This window comes from Musa acuminata, chromosome BXJ1-1, assembly GCF_036884655.1.
Source record: "Musa acuminata AAA Group cultivar baxijiao chromosome BXJ1-1, Cavendish_Baxijiao_AAA, whole genome shotgun sequence".
Classification (NCBI taxonomy): Eukaryota; Viridiplantae; Streptophyta; class Magnoliopsida; order Zingiberales; family Musaceae; genus Musa; species Musa acuminata.
Genome location: NC_088327.1, coordinates 554,570 through 575,185, shown reverse-complemented (window position 1 = coordinate 575,185; position 20,616 = coordinate 554,570). Strand labels below are relative to the sequence as shown.

Genomic DNA, 20,616 nt, shown 5'->3' with positions numbered 1-20,616 from the left:
TCCTATGTTGTCCGGCATGTCATTAGTTCATTCGGCACTTTGCTCGATCCTTCAGTGCATCATCCTCTCCTTCGGCGTATTGCCCAATCGGCATGTTGACTTCTTGCAACATCCGACTCCGTGGCACAATGCCCGATCCTTCGACCCGATGCTTGAACTCATGGCATGAAATCCTTCCGGCACGTCGACCAATCCTTCAGCTCGACATCCAATCTTTTGAGATGATCCACTTATACTACTTCAATCGATTTGTCTTTCCATGATTGATCTGAAGTACCATATAACAACATTTGGGATGTCATTGGTTTATCCGACACTTCGTCCAATCATTCGGTGCATCGTCTTCTCCTTCGGCGTATTGCCCAATCAATATGTTGACCTCTCGTAATATTTGATATCCTTGGCACAATGTCCAATCTTTCGACTCGATGCTCGAACTCATGACATGAAGTCTTTCTGGCACGTCGACTAGTCTTTCGGCCCAACGTCCAATCTTCTGACATAATTCACTTCGACCCAATGTTTGATTCTTCCTACTTCAATTGATTCGTCTTTCCATGATTGATCTTAAGTACCGTATAACAACATTTGGGCATGGAAAGTAGTGATTTACTCTAGCGGGTCAATACTACCGTCAAAGGCCTCCAATGATGAGCGGCATAAGTTAGTTGGGATCAGCTCCCCTTGGATGTTCTCGGTGAACGACGATCGACTAGAGGTGGAGTTAGCCGAGCCTTCCCCTTTGGATTGTTGAAATTCTTGTTGCATCTCCTGCAAGTGTTGGTCCATTTGCCATAGCTAGATCTTTAAGGAATCAACCATCGAATCTGCCAATTGGGTTTAAGTTCAGGTGGAGAGTGGTGGTGTGTTGGTCCGTTGAACTTCACAGTTGGGGAGCAGGGTGTACCCTCGGTTGACAATTCGACGGGTTTCAAGCGCTCTTGAGATGTTGGTATTGTGTCGGATGAGGGGATCTCGATGGACATCGATGCTGGTGGTAGTTGAGATGCTAACCCCGATTGAAACGATGGCGTCGCTTGTTGGGCTAGTTGGGCAAGAGTGGAGCAATAGTTTGCATTTTGCTCATTAGCATCTACACTTATTATGTGAGGTTTAAAAATGCGTCAGCGGGGATGAGCAGGTGACTCGGGGTCACCCTCGGGTTGTTAAACATGCGCTAATATTGTATCGAGGTGGTGGATGTATCAATGTGAATAAAGATTGACTGCTACCCCTCCTAAGTAAAAGTACTATAGGTTAGGGATAAGGTCTACTCGCTCAAGCGTTCGTTGGAAGGATTGACGGACAAACGCACCTGCGATATCAAACCCTCCTTCTAGTACAAAAAATATTAGAAAAAAAAATCATCGATGTCTTGGTCAACCCGACGTGATCTAATCTAGACCCATCGTGACTATGGTGACTTATCAATAGCCACAAAATCACTATGGCCGGCTTGGCAGATGGTAGCATTAGTCATAATGTCTAAAAATTCGATCTTAACTCTTCGTGCTTGGGTAACGATCGATGTCTCAACAATTGCTTTCACGAATCAATTCACACTTACCCAAAGCCTACTATCAAAGATCTCATGTATACTACTACAATGAACCCTTCAAAACCTTTAATTTTCGACGCTACATCTTTATCGGACACACCTACCCTAATTTTTACAAGACTGAACTCGAACATGTCCTAACGTTGATACTTAGGACACACCTATCGTAATTTTTACACGACTGAACTCGATCATGTCCTAACATTGATACTAGGGACAAGTTCTAACCAGGACAACCTATTAAATATAGAAAAAAAAATTAAACAATATATATATATATATATATATATATATATTTCATAAGCAATCGATTATAATTTTCATAAAAATAAAATAAGAGATTGATATAAAATGTTGACATATTTGCTAAAAAGATCATTAAAAATTTAGTCATAGAAAGGTATTAGTAATCCTATGAAAGAAGATAAAGAGACCTAACAACATCATACTAAAATTATTTAAATATAAACACCTAATATGAACCAGTAAATGAATGTTATGAATCTGGTGAACATAAAAAAATTACTAAAATCACTTCAACATAAGTCTGCCTTATCATATATATTAGTTAGTAGGCCAATAATAGATAGATCAACATGGGCAAGCATGCATGCATGCAGGTAACTAATACAACATTCCTGTACAAGTAACACCATATTGTCTTTGCAATTTGCCCTCATGACAATAACTGCACATATCCATTTGCATCGATGTAATGTGACGTCCCCAAGAAAACTAAACATGGCATATGGGATACGAGGTTGGTTACTTGACTGACAGAAACAACTAGTTCAGAAGTCTATGAGAGTAAAACAACCTTTGCATGACAAAAATATTGTAGAACAAGAAAAAGAAAAAGGCACCCTAATTTGATCATTGCAAATATAACAATATCAACAAGAAAAAAGATTCAGCTAAATCAACCGGGGAGGTAAATGAATCCCTGCTCTCAGAGTCTTGCTGATGCAAAATCCATAAATGTAGAAACAGCTAGGTGACTGAAGGTATTAACTTTTGTTACTCCCTATTAGAGAACCAATATGAACTCGCTGCCTCTCAATCAATCTTTACTGATGAATAGATCAACCTTGTGAACCAAAAGCATGCATAAAAGCCAATCGTGCCGGTCAGAACAAAGAAAGCGTAGGAGGCAATCAGCATGTAGCCAAAGTACAGAATTCCCGATACTGGCTTCGTAATGTCCAACTTTGTGAAGAAATAAAAGGTGGCATAAAGGAAGAGATATAGCGCCGAGGACCCTGACGTCAAATAGGACCTCCACCACCACAGGTAATCCTCGCTGCAGAGTTGGAAGTAGCAGAGAACAATCGTAATCTCGGCACATGTGACGATAAGGATGAGGAAGACAAGGAAAAGGAACCCAAATATGTAGTAAAACTGATGCAGCCAGATTGAGGTAAGGATGAAGAAGAGCTCGATAAAAACAGCACCAAATGGGAGAATGCCTCCGATTAGTATCGAGAAAATTGGGTTCATGTACCAAGCCTGCTCTGGTATCTGTCGAGGGATCTTGTTTGTTTTGACGGGATCCTCAACTGCAGGCTTCTTGAACCCCAGATAACTGCCGACAAACACCAGGGGCACAGAGATACCAAACCAAAGTAATACGAGTGCAAACATTGTCGTGAACGGCACAGCACCAGATGACTTCTCCCCCCAGATGAGAGCATTCAAAACAAAGAATATAGCAAATACGATGCCTGGGAATGTGAATGCTGTCCTCAAGGTAATTTTCTTCCATTCTGTACCCTTGAACATCTTGTAGAGGCGGGCAGAAGAATAGCCGGCAAACAAACCCATGAAGACCCAAAGTAGGAGCATTGCTGTCATTAATCCTCCTCTGTTTGACGGAGAAAGGAAGCCAAGGACAGCAAAAATCATAGTCACTAGCAACATACCAAAGAACTGGACACCTGTACCAACATAGACGCACAACAAGTCTGAGTTAGCTGGAGGCCTGAATACATCCCCATGGACCAGCTTCCATCCTGTCTCTTCTTGAGCTTCTTCTTGAGTTTCAAGCTGGTTGTACTTGGAGATATCACGGTAAAGAGTCCGCAGCATAATCATGGCAACCATACCAGAAAGGAAGAGAACAATCATCAAAGAATTAACAATAGAAAACCAGTGGATTTGGTCATCTGCCATCAGAAGATAGGTATCCCATCGAGATGCCCACTTCACTTCGCTCGCCTGCAAAACGGGGAGAAAAAGAAATTAACACTTTTTTAAATCTCCAAATTATACTCTTGAAAGTGCCATCAAATGAGACATGCTTCTATAATCAAGATTTAGGCAATGGTCAAGTCTCACCTGAAAATCAACATCATATGTGAATATAATATCTTTGTTTGCTTCAACCTCTTGTGGGGCATCTGAATTCACGACTGAGCGTCTGGCATGAGGATCGCAGGTGCTTAAGCGAGTCTTATTACCACTCCACTGACCTTCATACTCGTGTTTAACACTACAACAGAGCCAAAGATAAATCATAATGCAGAGATAGCTTGGGCAGAAAGAAACTGGTAGCATTTTGACAACCCTAACCTGAATGATTTGACCTCGAACCCCACAATCCTTGCCAGGTCCATTTGCATATCCTTGTGATACCTGACTAAAAATGACAAATGGTTGTGGATATAATACTTCACATCCTTTTTCTGCACAAGAATAAAGTGTATTTCATATGACCACATTTCTTAAGAAAAAGACAATATGCGGATTTGTTTTGAGTGTCTAGTATTTACTCCGGTAGCTTGGCCTTTGGCACCAATGTAAAAGCCATGCTGATAAAATGTGGGAGTATCTTGATCCAGCCTTTTAATAGGAACAACAAGTGGAAGATTGTCAAGAATCCTGCAAAAAAGAAATGCCATATCATTAATTGTATATGGTGCACAGTTATAGACAGATTGCCAAGTGGCTATGAACCAGGTTTGCCTTACATGTTGACACGATATTCATCCTCTATCTTTTCCTTAAGGTCCTTCGCATCTTTATCATTGAGTGTGACCTTGCAGACAATCTGACACATATGTGGTTCCCTCATTTCAAACTGGATCACAAGAAAGGAAAGCTTGTCAGAAAAGACCTGGAAGGAGTTCACAGAAGACGGCTGTTGCATAATGAAGAGCAACTAACCACATAGGGAGAATTTTCAATACGATCACCACGAAGAACTTCCCCAAGATTTTCTGCACTGTCAACTATACTATCTGGTCGACAATGTGGAAGAGAATAATAGGAATATGGCAATTGTGTTTTTGTCGAAGTTAGCTTGTTCACTTTCACCAAAAGTGGATCTTTCTGCAGTCAGAAGAAACCAGTGTCACTCTTTTACAAACAGAAAATAGAATTACTTGATCACCTTAATCCAAAATCTAAAACTCTCTCACAAAATGGAGGAAAAAGAACATCATGGAGAAGATAAAGATCATGTAACATATCATATTATTAAATAGAGACAAACACAAACAGAACACCCGTGTGTACACATGCACATCCAAACAAGCATATAGAAGAAAAGAAGAAACAATAAGAATATGTGAAACAAACAGCTGTCAGCTACGAGAGAAATTTTGAAAATTGGCCGGCTTATGAACTAGCTAAAATTGCAGAGGGAGCCAGAGACCATAGAAGGTAATATATTCAATGTCTAGCATGATATGTATCGACCACAAAGAACCAAAAAGGTCAATAAATCTCACTCTAGATATCTTATTTGCTTCAGCAGGAACGCAGTCAAGGCAGATAATTAACTATCTACTATGATCATGCATGAAAAAGGTAAAAGAAGATCTAATGATGATTTTATGCAAAAAAAAGCATGATTAGCATGATTTTCAATACTTCCATAGATTCAAGAGCCAATTTCATATGCACAACAAATTTGTACTGCAGCTGTGTTTGAACGAAAACTATTGCGTTCGAAGTTACAGGTGAGTGAGATGCAGTTGCCTTAAGCGGCCATGATATATATAAATATATGTCTCAATTTATCTCCATCATTAGCAGCAATCCGAACGCTTAATCCGGAAAACTAATATTTGGAATGAAACCATGCTCCAGTAGTAATACTCGATGATTCATAGAAGTGTTACACAAGCACGACTGACCAATTCTAACAAAAAGGGCATTCTTGATTAGATCTGTGGACTTCCATTCTTTCAACTCTCCCGTTTCCACTAAGAAAATCTAACTGCTAGAAACTAGATCAAGCTGCACCGTAATCAGCGAAACCAAACATCTAATTTTCATCAGATCCAGATGCATCCCAAATCGGTCTCACGATCCCTAGTCAATCCAAGCAACAGACACCAAAACCGCCCTGCGTCTAAACGAATGAGGACACCGACTGAATCAAATCTAACACTAGAGAAGGAGATCTACCGGGGGAAGAGAGATCTCACCTTCTGGAAGTCGGAGGGGGCGACGCCAGGAAGGTAGAAGCCGAGCCCTCCGGCGACGGCGGAGAGGAGGAGCACGGCGGCGATCCAGGGGGCCACCGCCATGGATCGGGAGATCTCCATGAATCGGAGGAGAACAGCGCTAGGGTTCGTGGGGAGCCCAATGCGAGATCTGATCTACGACCTCTTCTCCCTCGCGCCCTCTCCAATCCCTCGCAACCAAATCCCCCTTCTCGTCCATCGCTCCAGTTTAATACTCTGGGGTGCGTGTTCGGTGGAGAGGCGAGTGGTACGTTTTTTACTCGCCCACAATGTACCCGCTCGATATACCGCGTGTCCTGTTACCATTCTCCATTTTGTTTGGAATAACTCGAGTTGCGACTTGATACTGTCGGGCTCACGTGGGACCCGACCGCTAAGCGTAGGTATATTCCGGGGTACAGGAAAGGTGTGGGAGAATTAATTTCGAAAAGAATCAAGTAAAAGCACCCTCGTAACCGCGTAGAGTAGAGCCGTAGAGATTTGGAGAACAGAAAAAAACCAGAATACTTTTGCTTACCCTCCGGAGTACATGCACTGTGAGCAAAACTAGATACTGGGCCCGTGTGGGACCCACTAAACATGAGACCGGTATTGTGTGGGGAAGAAAAGAACGCGTGCGAGAAGTAACTTTGGATAAAAAGTTAGTGAAAGTGGCTGCTCACCTTTGACGAGAGTTCGGTCGACTTGTCTTCCCGGACGACCACACGATGGCTTGCAAGTGGAGGCAGAAACGGGGCCCGTGCGGGACCCACTGTTTGATTCGGGTAAGAAAGCAATCACCAAGTACTCGAAAGGATCCCAAATCTCAGTGGTGGACTGCTTATTAAAGAAGAGATGATGGAGGCCTACATGGAAATCTTCCAAGGCAGCTGATCCCAAAGCATGGTGACTTCAATCTTGACCTACACTACAAGGTCTCTCATTAGTCAAGTGGTTTTAGTACAATCCAGTAATTGTTTTATCTCTGTATCTTAATATTAGTAGTAGTAACTTGAATAAAAGAATTGGATTGGCCATGGATTCAGGATCTGGATCTGGACAGCCTTCTCAAGAACCATCATTGAGTGGAAAAAAAAATATGTGGTGCAAGGATCATGTGATAAGTGATCTTAGACCTTACAGTCTTTAGGTACTTGGAGTCAGTCAGTCTCTCATGGTAAGAACATGTTGGGCAAACTATCACCTTTAAGTGGATGTTGTGATTTGCATATTTCAGTTTTGAAAAAAAAAAATCTTAGATCTGATGATGTTATAAGTCCTAAAAAGATTTTGTAAAGTTCAGATCCATTTTTCCCTATGACTATGATCGTAGTAATGATGCATTAGAACTTGGACTGTTGGAATAACAGGACATTTATATTCTAACATCCAGCTGGTGCATTCGAACTTGATTGTAGTAATGATCCAAATCAAGTTCTTCTTGTAGTTATGGCAAATGTATATGATGTTGCATCATTCATATATCCTGCTGGTGCAAAGTAGATCACATTCAATTTGCTTGGAAAGGAATGCTGATCACATTCATTTGCAAAAGAAGATTAGACATTGATAAGAAGGAATACACTGAAGACTGCTGCATTTGATGTGTATATATATGCATATTTATCTACAGTTACTGTAAGAGGGGTGATGAAGAAGTAATCTCTTCTTTCTATGCAAGAACTGGAGATCCTTGGAAAATTTCCACCGCATTCTTCACGGCTTCAACATCAATGTCTTTTAGCTTTCCTGTTGGTGATGAAACGATCGAGCATCTCTTTTCTTGTGCGTTTGGAACGAAGAGATTTCCTTTCTCTTCGGAGGAAAACAATGCGATGCTGCACAAAGCAACCCAAAGACGGTAGTTGAGATACGATTCTTTCATATTACTGTTTTTGTGCTGATTTGCTGCTTAAAAGAAAGAAAACTAAGCACTCGATGACCGATGAAAGATCCAACGAAGAGGGAGAAGCTAAAGAACTAACCTTGGCTTGTTACGAGCAGTCGCAAGTTGAATCGCCGCTGTGTTTGTGGCTATCACTCCGGCTGAATCATCAATAAGAGCTGCTAGCTGATGCAAAGACGAAAACATAGAGAAAATGATTGGTTTCTCTTCGTGCAAAGATTTTGCAGGCGCAGCATAAAAGATGCAGCTCAGACGAAAGAGAAGCAAATGCAAGAAAACCTGGCCAGGCGTGGTGATGAAGAGAATGCATGAATCTTCGCCGATGACTTCCTCAACATCCTCCCTCACTTTCTCATGCGGGATGACGAAGAGAGGCTTCACACCCCTGTTTCCACAGGCTAACAAGACATATTACACATGAAGTGATGTCTTGGTGCTTTAGTTTTAAGGCAAGCTAGGGATGTTGAATCCTTCACATTAGGTGATTTATGAACTGCGCATGGTGAACTAAATTGAGCTCTACAGGAGTCGATAAATATACCACCAGCATGACAAGTTCTCAATCCAAACAATTCAGCGAATGATTCTAATGAAGTTTCCATCTCAGTAATGACATGTCTTTTTTATTTCTCCAACAAAAGGCAAACTAGAGATCTAAGCAGATCCTAATTTGGCGATAAACACCAGTAGTTATAGTTGTTCTAGTTGGATTTAGCGATCAAAATTTTCCTTGATCTACGACTTTTTCTTATTCTCTCTTTGTTTCCAAGGAGAAAGGTGGGAAATCTCACTGAAAACATGGTTTTAAGTCCAGAAAATGGAACAGATGATGTGGAGTTGTACATACCTTAACCCTTTTGCTATTTCGGCCCACACTCGGATAGGCAACAAGCAATCAGTGTCTCCTTTGGATCTCATAGAAGCGACCGAATCTGTTTCGATCCCATGAATGACCACAAATTTCCGCTTCTCCGCTCCTGCTTTACTGTATTTTGCTTCCACATATGCCTTCAGCTTCTTTGAGATGGACACTTTGAGAGGAGGCACCGGTTGCCTTGGGACATTCCGAGCTGGTCTACCCAACCATTCCACCATTTGATGATACCTGCAGCAAAAATCGAAAATGTTCCAACATCTCATGCGTGATTTACTGGGAACACAGAACAAGAACAAGAACGAGCAATCGAAGGGAAGAAGAGTGCTATGTCATCAACAAGGCAATGCCGGTGGCCTCACATGTCGAATCCAGCTTGGGAGAGATTGGAAGACGGAGGAGTGAACGTCTCCGTGAGCAGCAGTCCTGCGCCTGCTGCGTTGACATTTGGATACACGTAGCTGACTTTGTCTCTAGCAGATGTCATGAACAGGAAGGCCGCATGGCCGAGCCCAGAAAGCTTGGTCGATAAGATCATGTCATAGTATCGATTCTGTCCACAGATATGAGCCAGCGAGTGAGTGAGAATTTGTGTTGCGGTTGTCGTCGGATTAAGATCGGTCTGACCTTTAGGACACCGATCATGTCGATGTACTCGGCGGACTCAGGGAAGTCTTCGTCGGGGTCGTAGGCGTTTGCCCACCGCACGTTCTTGTTCAGCTCGTAGGTCTGCTTACCCCTCGGCGAGGCGACCACGTCCACCAGAACCCCCGGGTAGCGGTCCTTGATGAGCTGGACGACCGGGAAGAAGAGCAGGTTCTCGTAGACGCCGCCAGACACGACGCAGCAGCAGCGCCGCACGTCGCCCCGCACCTTGGCGGCGAGCGAGTCGAGCTCCACGTTGAAGCCCATGGGGAACTTGAGGAAGCCGTAAGGGTTGTCGGGGTCCTCTGGCGGCCTCGGATCCTCCTCCTGTTTGCCGTCGGCGAAGAGGGAGCCGTACTCCATGTCGGGGTCCTCCCCGTCGTCGAAGGGGTCGAGCCACGGGTTCTTCTTCCTCTTGGCGCAGGCGGAGAAGGCAAGCCTCCGCGGATGCGGAGCTGGTGGAGATGAAACGAAGGTGGAAACCGAGGAGTGGCGGAGAGTGGGAGGAGGGAACGATGGGGTGACGGGAGCGAGGGAGTTGGGAAGGGGATGGAGGGAGGCCATGGAGTCGATGTGCTGCAGTGACTGTTGCGGTCGAAGTGGCTCTGCTTTGTGTGGTGGTGGTGTGGTGGAGGCAGTCGACATTGGGATTTCAAATGTGTGGACGAGGGAGGAGAACTGCCTTCACTTCATCCATACTCCTTTTTATGTTTTTGCTTTTTTGTTTTGGTTTCTTTTAGTACATTTTAGCATGCTATTTCCGTAGGAAATGTTAATTGATTCCCAGATCCGTATCATATCATTCTTTCTCTCTCTCTCTCTCTCTCTCTCTCTCTCTCTACCGACATATCTACGATCTCGAAGTGTCACACTCATACAAGAGGAGGCTTAAATTCTAATGATTCTTCATGAATTATCCAAAAAGTTCATGCATCATACTGAAAGAAAAATGACTGCAGATCAAGTATGAAATGGTATACCTGCGCAGTATGAAGAAGGTTTTCGACGAAATGCCTCGTTCTGGTGATCCACTCTCGTTCCTTCACCTGGAAACAGAAGAATGATCAAAACGAGGGACCGATCACAAACTAAAGGAGTCATCTTTGGCACTTTTTACAGGGTGAGATCTGGCGAGAAAGACGGTGGATAGTGAAGAGACGAGTAATGGCAGATAAATATATGTCATGGCTTCTAGCGACCGCAGCATGCAGCCAACGAGGAAAAGCATGGAGATACTGGATACGATGAGGTACCGTAAATATGATGACGGCACAGATTTAGAAATCTGAGACCAAACCAGATCCGGTAGGGGAAAAAAGATCGCTCCTTTTTGCTCCGTAGTTCCTGAGGCATCGCAAACAAGCGTGAAGATGATATGTAAGAACATGAAAAACAAGATCTTCCTGTTCTATTTCCCACCGGAAGCAAGACAACCCTGGCGAGGTTGATGATCAAAAGAAGAAAAGAAGTGCAGAAGTAGAAGAAGAAGGTGCTTACGATTCAAAATCTGTCGTCAAAATTCGATCTTGATTCCAGGGATGGGGTTAGAAGCAGGAAGGAGAACCGATGCGGGTTCATGGATCGCCAGCATCCATCGAGACGCCGATAACAAGCCCTACGCCAAAACGAAGAAGAAAACAGTAGCAGCAGAGAGAGAGAGAGAGGACCAGTCGAGTAGTCGTTTCCGTTATGTCCGCACGGTGCGCAGAGGCGAGGCATGTACCCTCTCCTCGCCACCTCCGTCCCATCCGAGGAGAGAGACGGACAGTCGCCCACCTCTCCGCCTCAAAAGGCGCGAGGCAACAAGGCTTCCGATGAAAGAGAGACGAGCAGGAGGAGATTACATCATGATCGACCTCGGAAATCATCCCCTTTCGCTCTCTCCTTTCGGAGAAGAGGGTTAAAAGCTGCAGCAAACACGACAAACAACCTCAAAAAGAGTGGGGTTACTGGAGATAGAAGATCTCATCTTTGTTACAGCTCGTCCTATTCCTCGCCAAGAAAACCCAAATCCACGGGAGACGACGACGACGACGACGATGGCAAAGAAAAGGGCTGACAGGAAGAGCAGTGAGCACGCACCGGAAACAGCACCGTATCATACCATTACCCTCCGCCGTGTGCTCACTCTCTTCTGTCAACCATCCGTCTCCTCCTCCATAATTCTCACCATTTCCTGACATAAAATCTCCATCTTTATCCTCCCTCCACAGCAAAATCTGCACCAAAATCCATCCCAGAAGAGCGCGATCAAGGTTCCTTCTTCTCTCTCCCTTCCATCCTTCTCTTCCGATCAAGGTAAAAGAGCGAGAGGAAGGGGGTAGAAGAGCGCGCTCTAATCTCCTGCTCTCATCACTTCAGAGGGAAGCGCGAGGAGATGGAGACGGGGACGGGGCTGAGGTCTCGCTGATCATACGATTAAAGGCAAAGTAGAGGGATTTGGGGGGGGCAAACAAGCTTTTAAGTTGTTTGTCGACACGGGATTGGCTGAGCGGAGGAATTACCAGGTGGGACCCAAATGGGAGGCCTTTACGTAAGGCTTGTTGGAGGCTCCTCCCCCTCCTCTCGTCTTCTCTTCACTTCCCCCGCACCCCCCCCCACCCCCCCCCCCCCACACCCCACCACCACCACACACATAGGCTGCTGAAGCTTCAGTTTCCTGCCTGACGAGTGCCACTTGACAATAAATAGTCTGCAACCTCGCTGCCTACAGGAGGATTAGGACACCACTTCGGTCCTTGGGACACCCCAAAACATCTCACCTTAGGGTAGATGTTCCGACTCCCAGAATCCAAAACAATCAATAGTGGCAGCTGCAACTTTGTCCATCCTACACTGTTACAGCCAGTCAAAGTGGAAGGCTTAGGTTTCATACGCAGAGATCAAGAGCTTGGTGAGATGGTTTCAGAATTGACATCTAGGTTTGACTTCATGAGCGAGTGACAGAGGACTACCATCTCATCCACAACTTGATCCAAACTCATGGCCTTCCTTGGCACACGACTCTAAGTTTCCTCTCAGTAGGGTCATAGCATGTGATTCCAGAGATGCCACGCCACCATCATCTCCTCAGCCTATAAACATTTCTTCCAACTTAGTGTCTAAATGGAATTCAGGAACTTTCCCTTTCTTTTGATTTATCCATTCAAACAACTTGCTCGGAGACATGGTCCCAAACATTCTTAAAAGATGTAATCATTCGCTCCTTTGTGTGTGTGTGTGTGTGTGTGGGTGTGAGAGAGAGAGAGTGAGAGAGAGAGAGAGATGAACCTACAGAAATGTGAGTCGAGATGCTGAACCGATCGACTTGGTACCACAACCATGGAAACTAGTTGGATAAGCAGCTCCTTTGATCAACTAGGTGTACCAGATCCCAAATCATACCACACCTGTAGCACAATCGTGTCGGCTTTAGCTTTAGGTACACAGCAGGGAAAACTAAGTGAGAAGAAGCAGGGATGATGGGGACCTCCACAGTGGCGCAGTAAAACACAAGAGCAAAGGCCAAAGGTAAAGGCAATGCCCTCTGCAGTTGGTCCCATGGAAGAGATAAACATGTGTATTCTCACCAATGCTTGTGGAAAAGCAGAACAGCATCAGATGATATAACGTAGAATAATGTATCTTTGATTGAAAGAGAGATGGATGCTCAAACAGTGAATTCTTTTCATCACATGGTGATTAAGATCAAGGGATCTCTTGGATGGGACAATTGAATTCTACAATCTACCAACTCAGAAGGTACCACCTTGGAAAGAAATGCCATGCATCCTCGTGACTAGCTTACATGGAGTTGCGTCCACTAGACCTGCCTATCGATGGCTGAAGCCACTCTCCTTGATAGCTTAACTTTAATGGCAGGTAGAGTGGATCAATTAAAACACATCTTTTCCTAAAAGAATTGCTTGTGTTCAAGCTATTTAGAATTTGTTAATCCAGTCCACATTAGGAGTAGGTCAAAATGAGTTATTTGAAGGTACTCTGAACTGTAGGCTTCTTTTCCCCCTCAGAAGAAGAATAAATTTGATGGGAAGTCTGAAGAGAACACTGGTGTATTGGAGATCTCTATTGGTAGCAGTTCACCAAGCCACTCATAGGTGGCAGAAGCATTGAAGTTGCACTGGAAAATGGGGAACAAAAGGCTAAAAGAATAAGAGATCAGTAACGAGTCAGTGTCCTGACTGACACGCTAGAAGAATAAGGATGGCACACAAGACTGCTAATGAGAGTGATGGCAGGGAATCTAAGCTTAATAAAAGACCTAATCTGATGTCAAATCAGATCAGGTTCATGACTACTCTGAGTTGAAAGGGGTAGGGTTAAGGAGAATGAGGTCTTGCTCTTCTCACGTTTCCCTGACAGAGCCCAGAGGAATGGAAGAGGGCAGGTCGTTGCCATGTTCGCTGTCACTCTAGGTAGGGTGTGAGGTTGAAGAAGAAGTGAACAGGCTGATATCATGCAACATTTATTTGGCTTGGGATGCAAGTGAATTGAAACTCGATGTCTGCAGATCTCGAGCAAGAGTAGTGAGTTTCCAACTCATGATGCAATTGTTAATGTGTAGCATGAGAGATTTGCTACATGTCCTAGCAAATGTTGCTGTATGTTATCGTTAGTCTCATAGAATATGTGTCATTCACAAAACATGGATTACTGGATTTATCAAGCAAGCACAGCTTCACCTCTCACCTCTCAGTGGTTCCACATTTCACCAGCTGAGGTACGGCCTGGATACTTGTTCCACATCTATAAGCAGAAAGTCTATTATCATCAACCTTTTCTTCTCTTTCTTTTTGAGAGAAGTATATGATAGAAGATAAGATTTTCCTAACTATATCCTCTATTCGAGAAATCTTTCCTCCTAATATGTATAAATAGGAGAGGGAATAGTATCGAAGCTAAAGTTAACTTAATGAAGCTTCTTCAATAAAGCTTCGACTCATCACCGTTGCTTCTCCACCTTCGACGGCAAAAGAATATGCTTTCTACTATTGCTTTTCTGTCGTCAGGCCGTCGGTGCGATAAATTTTTCCTCCTCAACGAACGGCAATTATCTTCTCCACTGCCACTCTACGCCAACGTCCGTTCCTTCGCTCACCAACACTGCCCCACCTTTTCTTCTTTGCTGTAGCCTTCTTCTTTATTGTAGCATCGTTGCAGTTTCCACCTCTGTTGTAGCTTTCTTCTTTGCTGTACCTCTATTGTAGCTTTCTCCTCTGCTGTACCTCTGCTGTAGCTTTCTTCTCTACTATAGTATCACTGCAACATTGCTGCAACTTCTTCCTATACTGTAGCTTATTCTTCTGCTATAGCTTTTTCTATTGCTGTAGCTTTCTCCTCTATTATAGCCATCGTCGTCGCCGTCGTAGCCGCAACAACAGCAACAATAATAACAACAACGATTTGCTCTTGCCCTACTCACGAAGTCTCTAGCTTGTAAATTATTTTTTGCATCGATCCAAAATTGGTATCCTTAACTCGTAAATAGGAGAGGGAACATGTTAATATATCAAAACTAAAGTTAACTCAATGAAGCTTCTTCGATAAAGCTTTTTCAATATTTATTTTTATGTTCTATTCTTTCCAACAATATCTATATCTGTTTGATATCAGAAACACATGCAAAACTAGTAGGTCAAGCACCAAGTTTATGCATCACTGTAGCCCTAACGAGAACATCAAAAGCATAAGAAAGTGTCGAACCAAGTTTCCAAGATCGGCTCACCGGGGAGATTAATCTGCATTGCTAACATATTAGTGACACCTTGTAAGGCATGTTATGGTAGCTCCCTTAAGTTAATGAAGGGAAACCAAAAATTAATTGACGGAGGAAGACGGTCAAATAAGTTTGACCTCCGGTGAGGCCCCCATTTTCTTTTACTTTTATTGTCGCCTGCTCGCTCCTTCCCTGTTTTCCATGGCCGTCGCGGAGAGCATTCGATTCGAGGATCTTAAGCTTACATATTAATACGACTCAAACACTAAATAAAGACGCAAGAGGAAGAAGAAGCCACGGCGAACTGAGATGGGGCACGAGGAAAACAAGACGCACGAGACCCAAAACTTTGATGCATGCGTGCGTGCGTGCCTGCATTTTATATATATATAATTGGCCACATCAACAGCTGAGAACCTTCCGCCCTCCCTCCTCCCCTCTTTTCCTCTAACATGTGTCCCTCGTGCTCTTATTATGGTGATCAGTGCTTGCAGCTCTTCCTTCCTACTGATCGAGTAAAGATTTGGAAAGCACGAGCTTCATGGAAGCCGCACCATGTTGGTAGCGGAGGACAAACCAATAGAAAACGTGGAAGACAAGTCAACGAGTCTCGCCTCCTTCCTCCTCCCTGGACAAGCTCAACGAAGGCTTGACTTGAACGCCGACCCCTCGACTTCCTTTGCGGCTACTGACGCCCACCTTCTCCCAGCACGTTTACTTTTCCTTGCCTCGAAAGCCACACGCTTCGTGGTCCCATCATGACCACGCACAAGAAGGCAAGGCAACGACGCTTCCTCGATGGTCTCCCCGACCCCTTTCTCCGTCTCGTATCCGAGTCCTCCCCCCACCCAATGAAGCTTATATATCTCCCCAGTCCCAGCCCCTTCCGCTTCAATTCCCTTGGTAGATTTCTCCTCTTCAATTCCCTTGGTAGATTTCTCCTGCTTCAGCTTCACACCGAACCAAGTTACACAGATTCGCGTAGCATGGACTTGGCATGGCTTGATCACCCTTCGGTCGATCTCGATCTCACCATCGGCTCTATTCGGTTCGGCAGCGAGCCACCGGCGAAAGCTAAGCATGCCGACGAGAAGTTCTCCCGCGGCGAAGACCAAAAAGAGGTGAGTTCGAATCCTCGTCATCATCACCATCGTCATCATCCCCGACGATGACATGTGGTGTAGAGATTCTCGCCCCGAAACTATTGAGATGTGATTCGATCGTTTTCCTGGCTCAGATGACGGCTCTTGAGGCGGAGCTCGGCCGCGTGAACGAGGAGAACATGAGACTGAAGGAGATGCTCGCTTCCATGGCCGCCAAGTACAGCTCGCTCCGGAATCAGATGACTGGTCCCGTGTCCGACAACACTTCTTCCGAAGGCGGGTCGGTCTCGCTTGGGACGAAGAGGAAGAGAGACACCCTCGACTCTGCTACCACCGGGCATGACGACGCCACCGAGATCGGCAAGAGAGACCACATGGAGAGCACCACCAGCGACGATTCTTGCAAGCGAATTAGGGAAGAGCTCAAGCCAAAAGTTTCCAAGCTATATGTTCGCACGGATCCATCTGATACGAGCCTCGTGAGTTCCGCGGACTTCCTGATGCATGATTCTCCTCCTTTCCTTCGCGTTCCTGGTGAAGTCCCAAGCTAGAATTGACTTGAATTCTACCTCTGTGGTGTTCTTAGGTGGTGAAAGATGGCTATCAATGGAGGAAATATGGGCAGAAGGTAACCAGAGATAACCCCTGCCCAAGAGCATACTTCAGATGCTCGTTTGCTCCATCTTGCCCCGTCAAGAAGAAGGTAACAACCACGAAATCTATCGATTTGTAATCGGACGATCGACGATGAAGGAAACCGATCCAACTCGATGATGTCTTTGGCATCGCAGGTGCAAAGAAGCGCAGAGGACACATCCATGTTGGTGGCGACGTACGAGGGCGAGCACAACCACGGGCAGCCCTCTCAACCTGCAGGTCCGCATGGATCCATCCGCAGCAGCGTGGTTTCCGGTCACCTATCTCCTGCGCCGTCGAAGCCACGACAGGAGGTCGAGTCGCCGGAGCTGCAGCGCAGCTTGGTGGAGCAGATGGCCGTGTCGCTGACCAACGATCCGGCATTCAAGGCTGCGCTTGCGGCAGCCATTTCCGGGAGGATGTTTCAGTCATGCAGTTGACCGATTTGCCTTTCCTCATCATTCTAATTATTGCTTTTGTTTTTGTTGCTGATCGAGATGATGTTGTACATATAAATCTTTTCTAAGAAGAGAAGAAAACTTCTTTCAAGATTTCTCATGCTTATTGCATATACTGGTTTCGGGGTGGTCAAGTGAAGAAACCGAGTCAAAATACGTCTGGAAATTCCAAGTCAAAGGTCAACTTTTGGGGCTGCCGCCGTAATTGGAACAGCTACCTGTTCCCAATTCCTAATTGGTTTTCTACTGTGTGTTCCTTGTTTGACCTTGGAAGTGGAAGAAACAGGGAACTCGTTGACCATAAAATCAACATAATTCTCAGACCAATGACTGCATCGCCTGACCATATCAATCCATGAGCAAGCCAGAATGACTTGCTTGGTTTGACTAAGATGCAAATAGAATTCAAATTGACCAGCATGGTTAGGCCTAATCAGGTAAAGTGGGGTCAAATCGGAGACATACGAAGTCAACACCATGATTAATCTGACCATTTACGAATATTATAGCGTAATTGGCCCGGCCGTCCTTGGTCGGTTAGTCCATGAGAGAGTTGCTTTACGATTCGTGTGCTGCAACGATGATGCCATCTTGGTTTGACGGGTAGAAATGGAAGTCGAGGTTGAGATGCACGAGCAGTTTGTGTTCACGACGCGCCCTCCTCCGCCCTCTCCCTCGTCGACGCCGCCACCGCCACCGCGGAGGTTCCGGCTTCGATCAGCTTTCGAACCGATCATGCTCATCCGCCGCACACGGTCTGCTTTCCGTCGCCGTCCGGTTCCTTGCCGCCTCGCAGCTCCACGACTCCCCCTCCTCCGGCTCGGCCCCAATGTTCTCCTGGTTCTGGAAGAAGGTAATCCCTAATCCGAACCGATTTGCGTGTCAGCCTCAGGTGGAGATTAGGACTTCGGACCTTCCCGGCAGAGCCGATTGGACCGCTTGTTTCCAATTTGGAATGCACTTACATCATGGAGGAGGACCATTTTCTTGGACTCTAAACATCGATCCATCAGTTTTGGTTTGCGTCAGAATTTGATCTCGAGTCGCTCATCTTACTCGTGTTTTGGGACATCCAAAAGGTATATTGATATGGAGTATGGATTTCTAGTACACAACTTTTATGTTTGAATCACCGGGGACATCTAGTTACACTTTGGATGGATTCGTAAAGGCAATTAAATTGAAGTCAATTATGTATTGTTCCTCCTTCCTTTCATCTCATAACGTATACATGAAATGGATTTCTATGTTGCTATGACTGCTAGTTGTGTTTTTACTCATGTATTATCAGATGCACCAGTTACGATAATGGTGGGAGGAGGGGCAGAGAAAGACACAATAATACATTGTTAGAGACATTAATAAGAGATTTACTGGCTCTTGGTCTGACCTATAATATTTTCCCTCAGAGCACAATTGCAGGAAGAAATCCATGTAAGGTGACCCCAAACAGTTGGGAAACTATGGCTCTTGTATCTATATTTTTTATTATACATCAAATGTTCAGCTTGTCTAACATTAGCTATAAGGTCTCTGCAATTGCCTAAAGTAGTTTGTCAGTGCAAAGCATATGCTATCTCTTATTTTCTTGTGTTGTTAATGTTTGTTCAGTTTTCATGGTTTAAGTAGTTCTATTCATTATAGCTTGTTCTCCAATTATTTCTTAACTTGTTGCCTTTATTTCTACTAGACATTGAAAATGATACTTCAATTCCCTGATTGAATACAAGTTCATGTCAATCTACTCCAATTCCTAGTATTTATGTACTTTGATGTGCCTTCCTTATTGACCAGGATAATATAATGCAATACTAACTTAGGATTTGTTTTTGGTTCTCAGTGATTAATAGTGTACGACTAGGAAGCTTAAACTGACAGTTTTCATGACAGGTCCTAACAACAATGTTTCTGTAGCAGGAAAAGTGGAAAACCATTATCGTTAAACTCCTTTATCAATAAATAGGAAGCATCTTATTTATTGATAAATAAATAGGAAGCAAAAAAAAAAAATGCCGCTTCCGTTAATTAAATACATTGACTCCACAGATTGAAAAGTTTAAGGCTTTTAAGCAAGGCTGTCACTGTACTTCAGACTTCCTGCCATAATTCACAAGAAAGTACATGAAGAAGCAAATCAAAGAGCTTCAGGCATCTTATTTGTCTATGGTATCTATTTTCTACTGGAGGCATTCAACTTCAAGTGGTATGTTTTTTATTTCTCGATGTTAGGATGCAATTTCTTTTCTATTTGTTTTGACACATTTTGTGCTTTTGTATTTCCCCTAGGATAGGTAAAAAATTATATTGAACCTTTTTTTGTAATTGATATCTTAAGGGACATGATATTGTTATCTTTCTCAACATTGCTTATTTATAGTCTCAAGCTTCCAAGTTGACATTTAAACCCAGGTTACACTTAGTGATTTAAAAAGTGCTAGGCATCACTAAGGTCCCAAAACACCCGAGGCACTAGGCGCTTGCCCGAGCAAAGCGAGGAGCTTTGAAATATTAAAATATAAAAAATATAATATAATAATAAAAATATAATTATTTAAATAAAAATATGATATTAAATTAAAAATATACTGTTAACAGTATATTACTTACTGTTAACAATAGTTAGAGGAGAGAAAAAATGTTAACAATAATAGAGGATTAGTTTAAGATTGTTGTGGTAGCGCTATGAACAATAGCAGCGGCAGAAGCTGCAGACAGCAGCAGTGGCAGCGACGAAAGCTGCGGACAGCAGTAGTGACAGCAGCGAAAGCTGCGGACAGCAGCAACGACAACAACGGAAGCTGCGGACAGTAGTGGCGATAGCGGTGAAAGTTGCCGACAGCAGCGGCGGAAGCTCCAAAGGGCGTTTGTCGATGGCAAAGGAACATGCAGTCCATTCCCTCGACAGTGGAAGGAATTGCACACGGAGCAACAACAGAAGGAAGCTACAAGGGTTATCGGACTCGTCCATCAGCGACAAAGGAAGGCTCAGTTCGCTACATTTACGACGGAGGCAGTGGCAGAAAGTGTCAACGATAGAGGTAGAAGTAGCACTAGGGTTCCTCAGGGTCGTACGTGCGTGAAGGGTGGCTTTTGAGGTAAGAAACTACATTATTTAACCAAACCAGACTTAAAAGTTTGGTTTGGTTCACTTAATTGAACCAGGTGCTCGCTTGAAGCGCTCGACACCTGCTCTCGGGCGAGCGCCTCTTTGAAGCGCATCGCTTGGCCCTTAAATGAGGTGCTTGGGCCTCGCCTCATCTCGCCTGAGCGCC

The 20,616-nt window shown here is 44.2% G+C and overlaps 3 protein-coding genes across 4 annotated transcripts; 1 reads left to right on the top strand and 2 right to left on the bottom strand.

Annotated features, from left to right (window-relative positions):
- Positions 1 to 2,360: 2,360 nt before the first annotated feature.
- Positions 2,361 to 6,219, bottom strand: LOC135675434 (transmembrane 9 superfamily member 9-like). Its single transcript, XM_065185617.1, has 7 exons — positions 5,989 to 6,219; positions 4,721 to 4,885; positions 4,525 to 4,634; positions 4,327 to 4,435; positions 4,127 to 4,239; positions 3,893 to 4,046; positions 2,361 to 3,772 (listed from the first exon to the last, which is right to left on the bottom strand). Exons 1-7 carry the CDS (start codon positions 6,106 to 6,108, stop codon positions 2,615 to 2,617), a joined length of 1,929 nt encoding a protein of 642 aa, XP_065041689.1. The 5' UTR covers positions 6,109 to 6,219; the 3' UTR covers positions 2,361 to 2,614.
- Positions 6,220 to 7,520: 1,301 nt separating this feature from the next.
- On the bottom strand, positions 7,521 to 11,912 carry LOC135675231 (photosynthetic NDH subunit of subcomplex B 1, chloroplastic-like). 2 transcript variants are annotated; one of them, XM_065185536.1, is made up of 9 exons: positions 11,514 to 11,912; positions 10,929 to 11,338; positions 10,685 to 10,775; positions 9,414 to 10,477; positions 9,149 to 9,339; positions 8,760 to 9,017; positions 8,192 to 8,297; positions 7,992 to 8,077; positions 7,521 to 7,844 (listed from the first exon to the last, which is right to left on the bottom strand). In XM_065185536.1, the coding sequence occupies exons 4-9, from the start codon at positions 10,074 to 10,076 to the stop codon at positions 7,679 to 7,681; spliced, it is 1,470 nt and encodes a 489-aa protein (XP_065041608.1). In that variant the 5' UTR covers positions 10,077 to 10,477; positions 10,685 to 10,775; positions 10,929 to 11,338; positions 11,514 to 11,912; the 3' UTR covers positions 7,521 to 7,678. The 2 variants fall into 2 exon arrangements, with proteins under 2 accessions (XP_065041608.1, XP_065041601.1); XM_065185529.1 differs by having other exon boundaries at positions 10,929 to 11,912.
- Positions 11,913 to 16,029: 4,117 nt separating this feature from the next.
- On the top strand, positions 16,030 to 17,435 carry LOC103981745 (WRKY transcription factor WRKY71). Its single transcript, XM_009398482.3, has 4 exons — positions 16,030 to 16,268; positions 16,385 to 16,729; positions 16,837 to 16,953; positions 17,042 to 17,435. Exons 1-4 carry the CDS (start codon positions 16,134 to 16,136, stop codon positions 17,324 to 17,326), a joined length of 882 nt encoding a protein of 293 aa, XP_009396757.2. The 5' UTR covers positions 16,030 to 16,133; the 3' UTR covers positions 17,327 to 17,435.
- Positions 17,436 to 20,616: the final 3,181 nt, after the last annotated feature.

Coding starts and splice junctions, on each gene's coding strand:
- LOC103981745 (XM_009398482.3), top strand. CDS start 16,134: ATGGACTTGGCATGGCTTGATCACCCTTCGGTCGATCTCGATCTCACC. Junction 16,269..16,384: donor GCGGCGAAGACCAAAAAGAG/GTGAGTTCGAAT, acceptor TTCCTGGCTCAG/ATGACGGCTCTTGAGGCGGA. Junction 16,954..17,041: donor CTTGCCCCGTCAAGAAGAAG/GTAACAACCACG, acceptor TTGGCATCGCAG/GTGCAAAGAAGCGCAGAGGA.
- LOC135675434 (XM_065185617.1), bottom strand. CDS start 6,108: ATGGAGATCTCCCGATCCATGGCGGTGGCCCCCTGGATCGCCGCCGTG. Junction 4,886..5,988: donor CCCCCTCCGACTTCCAGAAG/GTGAGATCTCTC, acceptor TTCTGACTGCAG/AAAGATCCACTTTTGGTGAA. Junction 3,773..3,892: donor CATATGATGTTGATTTTCAG/GTGAGACTTGAC, acceptor CCCGTTTTGCAG/GCGAGCGAAGTGAAGTGGGC.
- LOC135675231 (XM_065185529.1), bottom strand. CDS start 10,076: ATGTCGACTGCCTCCACCACACCACCACCACACAAAGCAGAGCCACTT. Junction 9,018..9,148: donor TCCCAAGCTGGATTCGACAT/GTGAGGCCACCG, acceptor TTTTTGCTGCAG/GTATCATCAAATGGTGGAAT. Junction 8,078..8,191: donor TCATCACCACGCCTGGCCAG/GTTTTCTTGCAT, acceptor TCTTTGCATCAG/CTAGCAGCTCTTATTGATGA.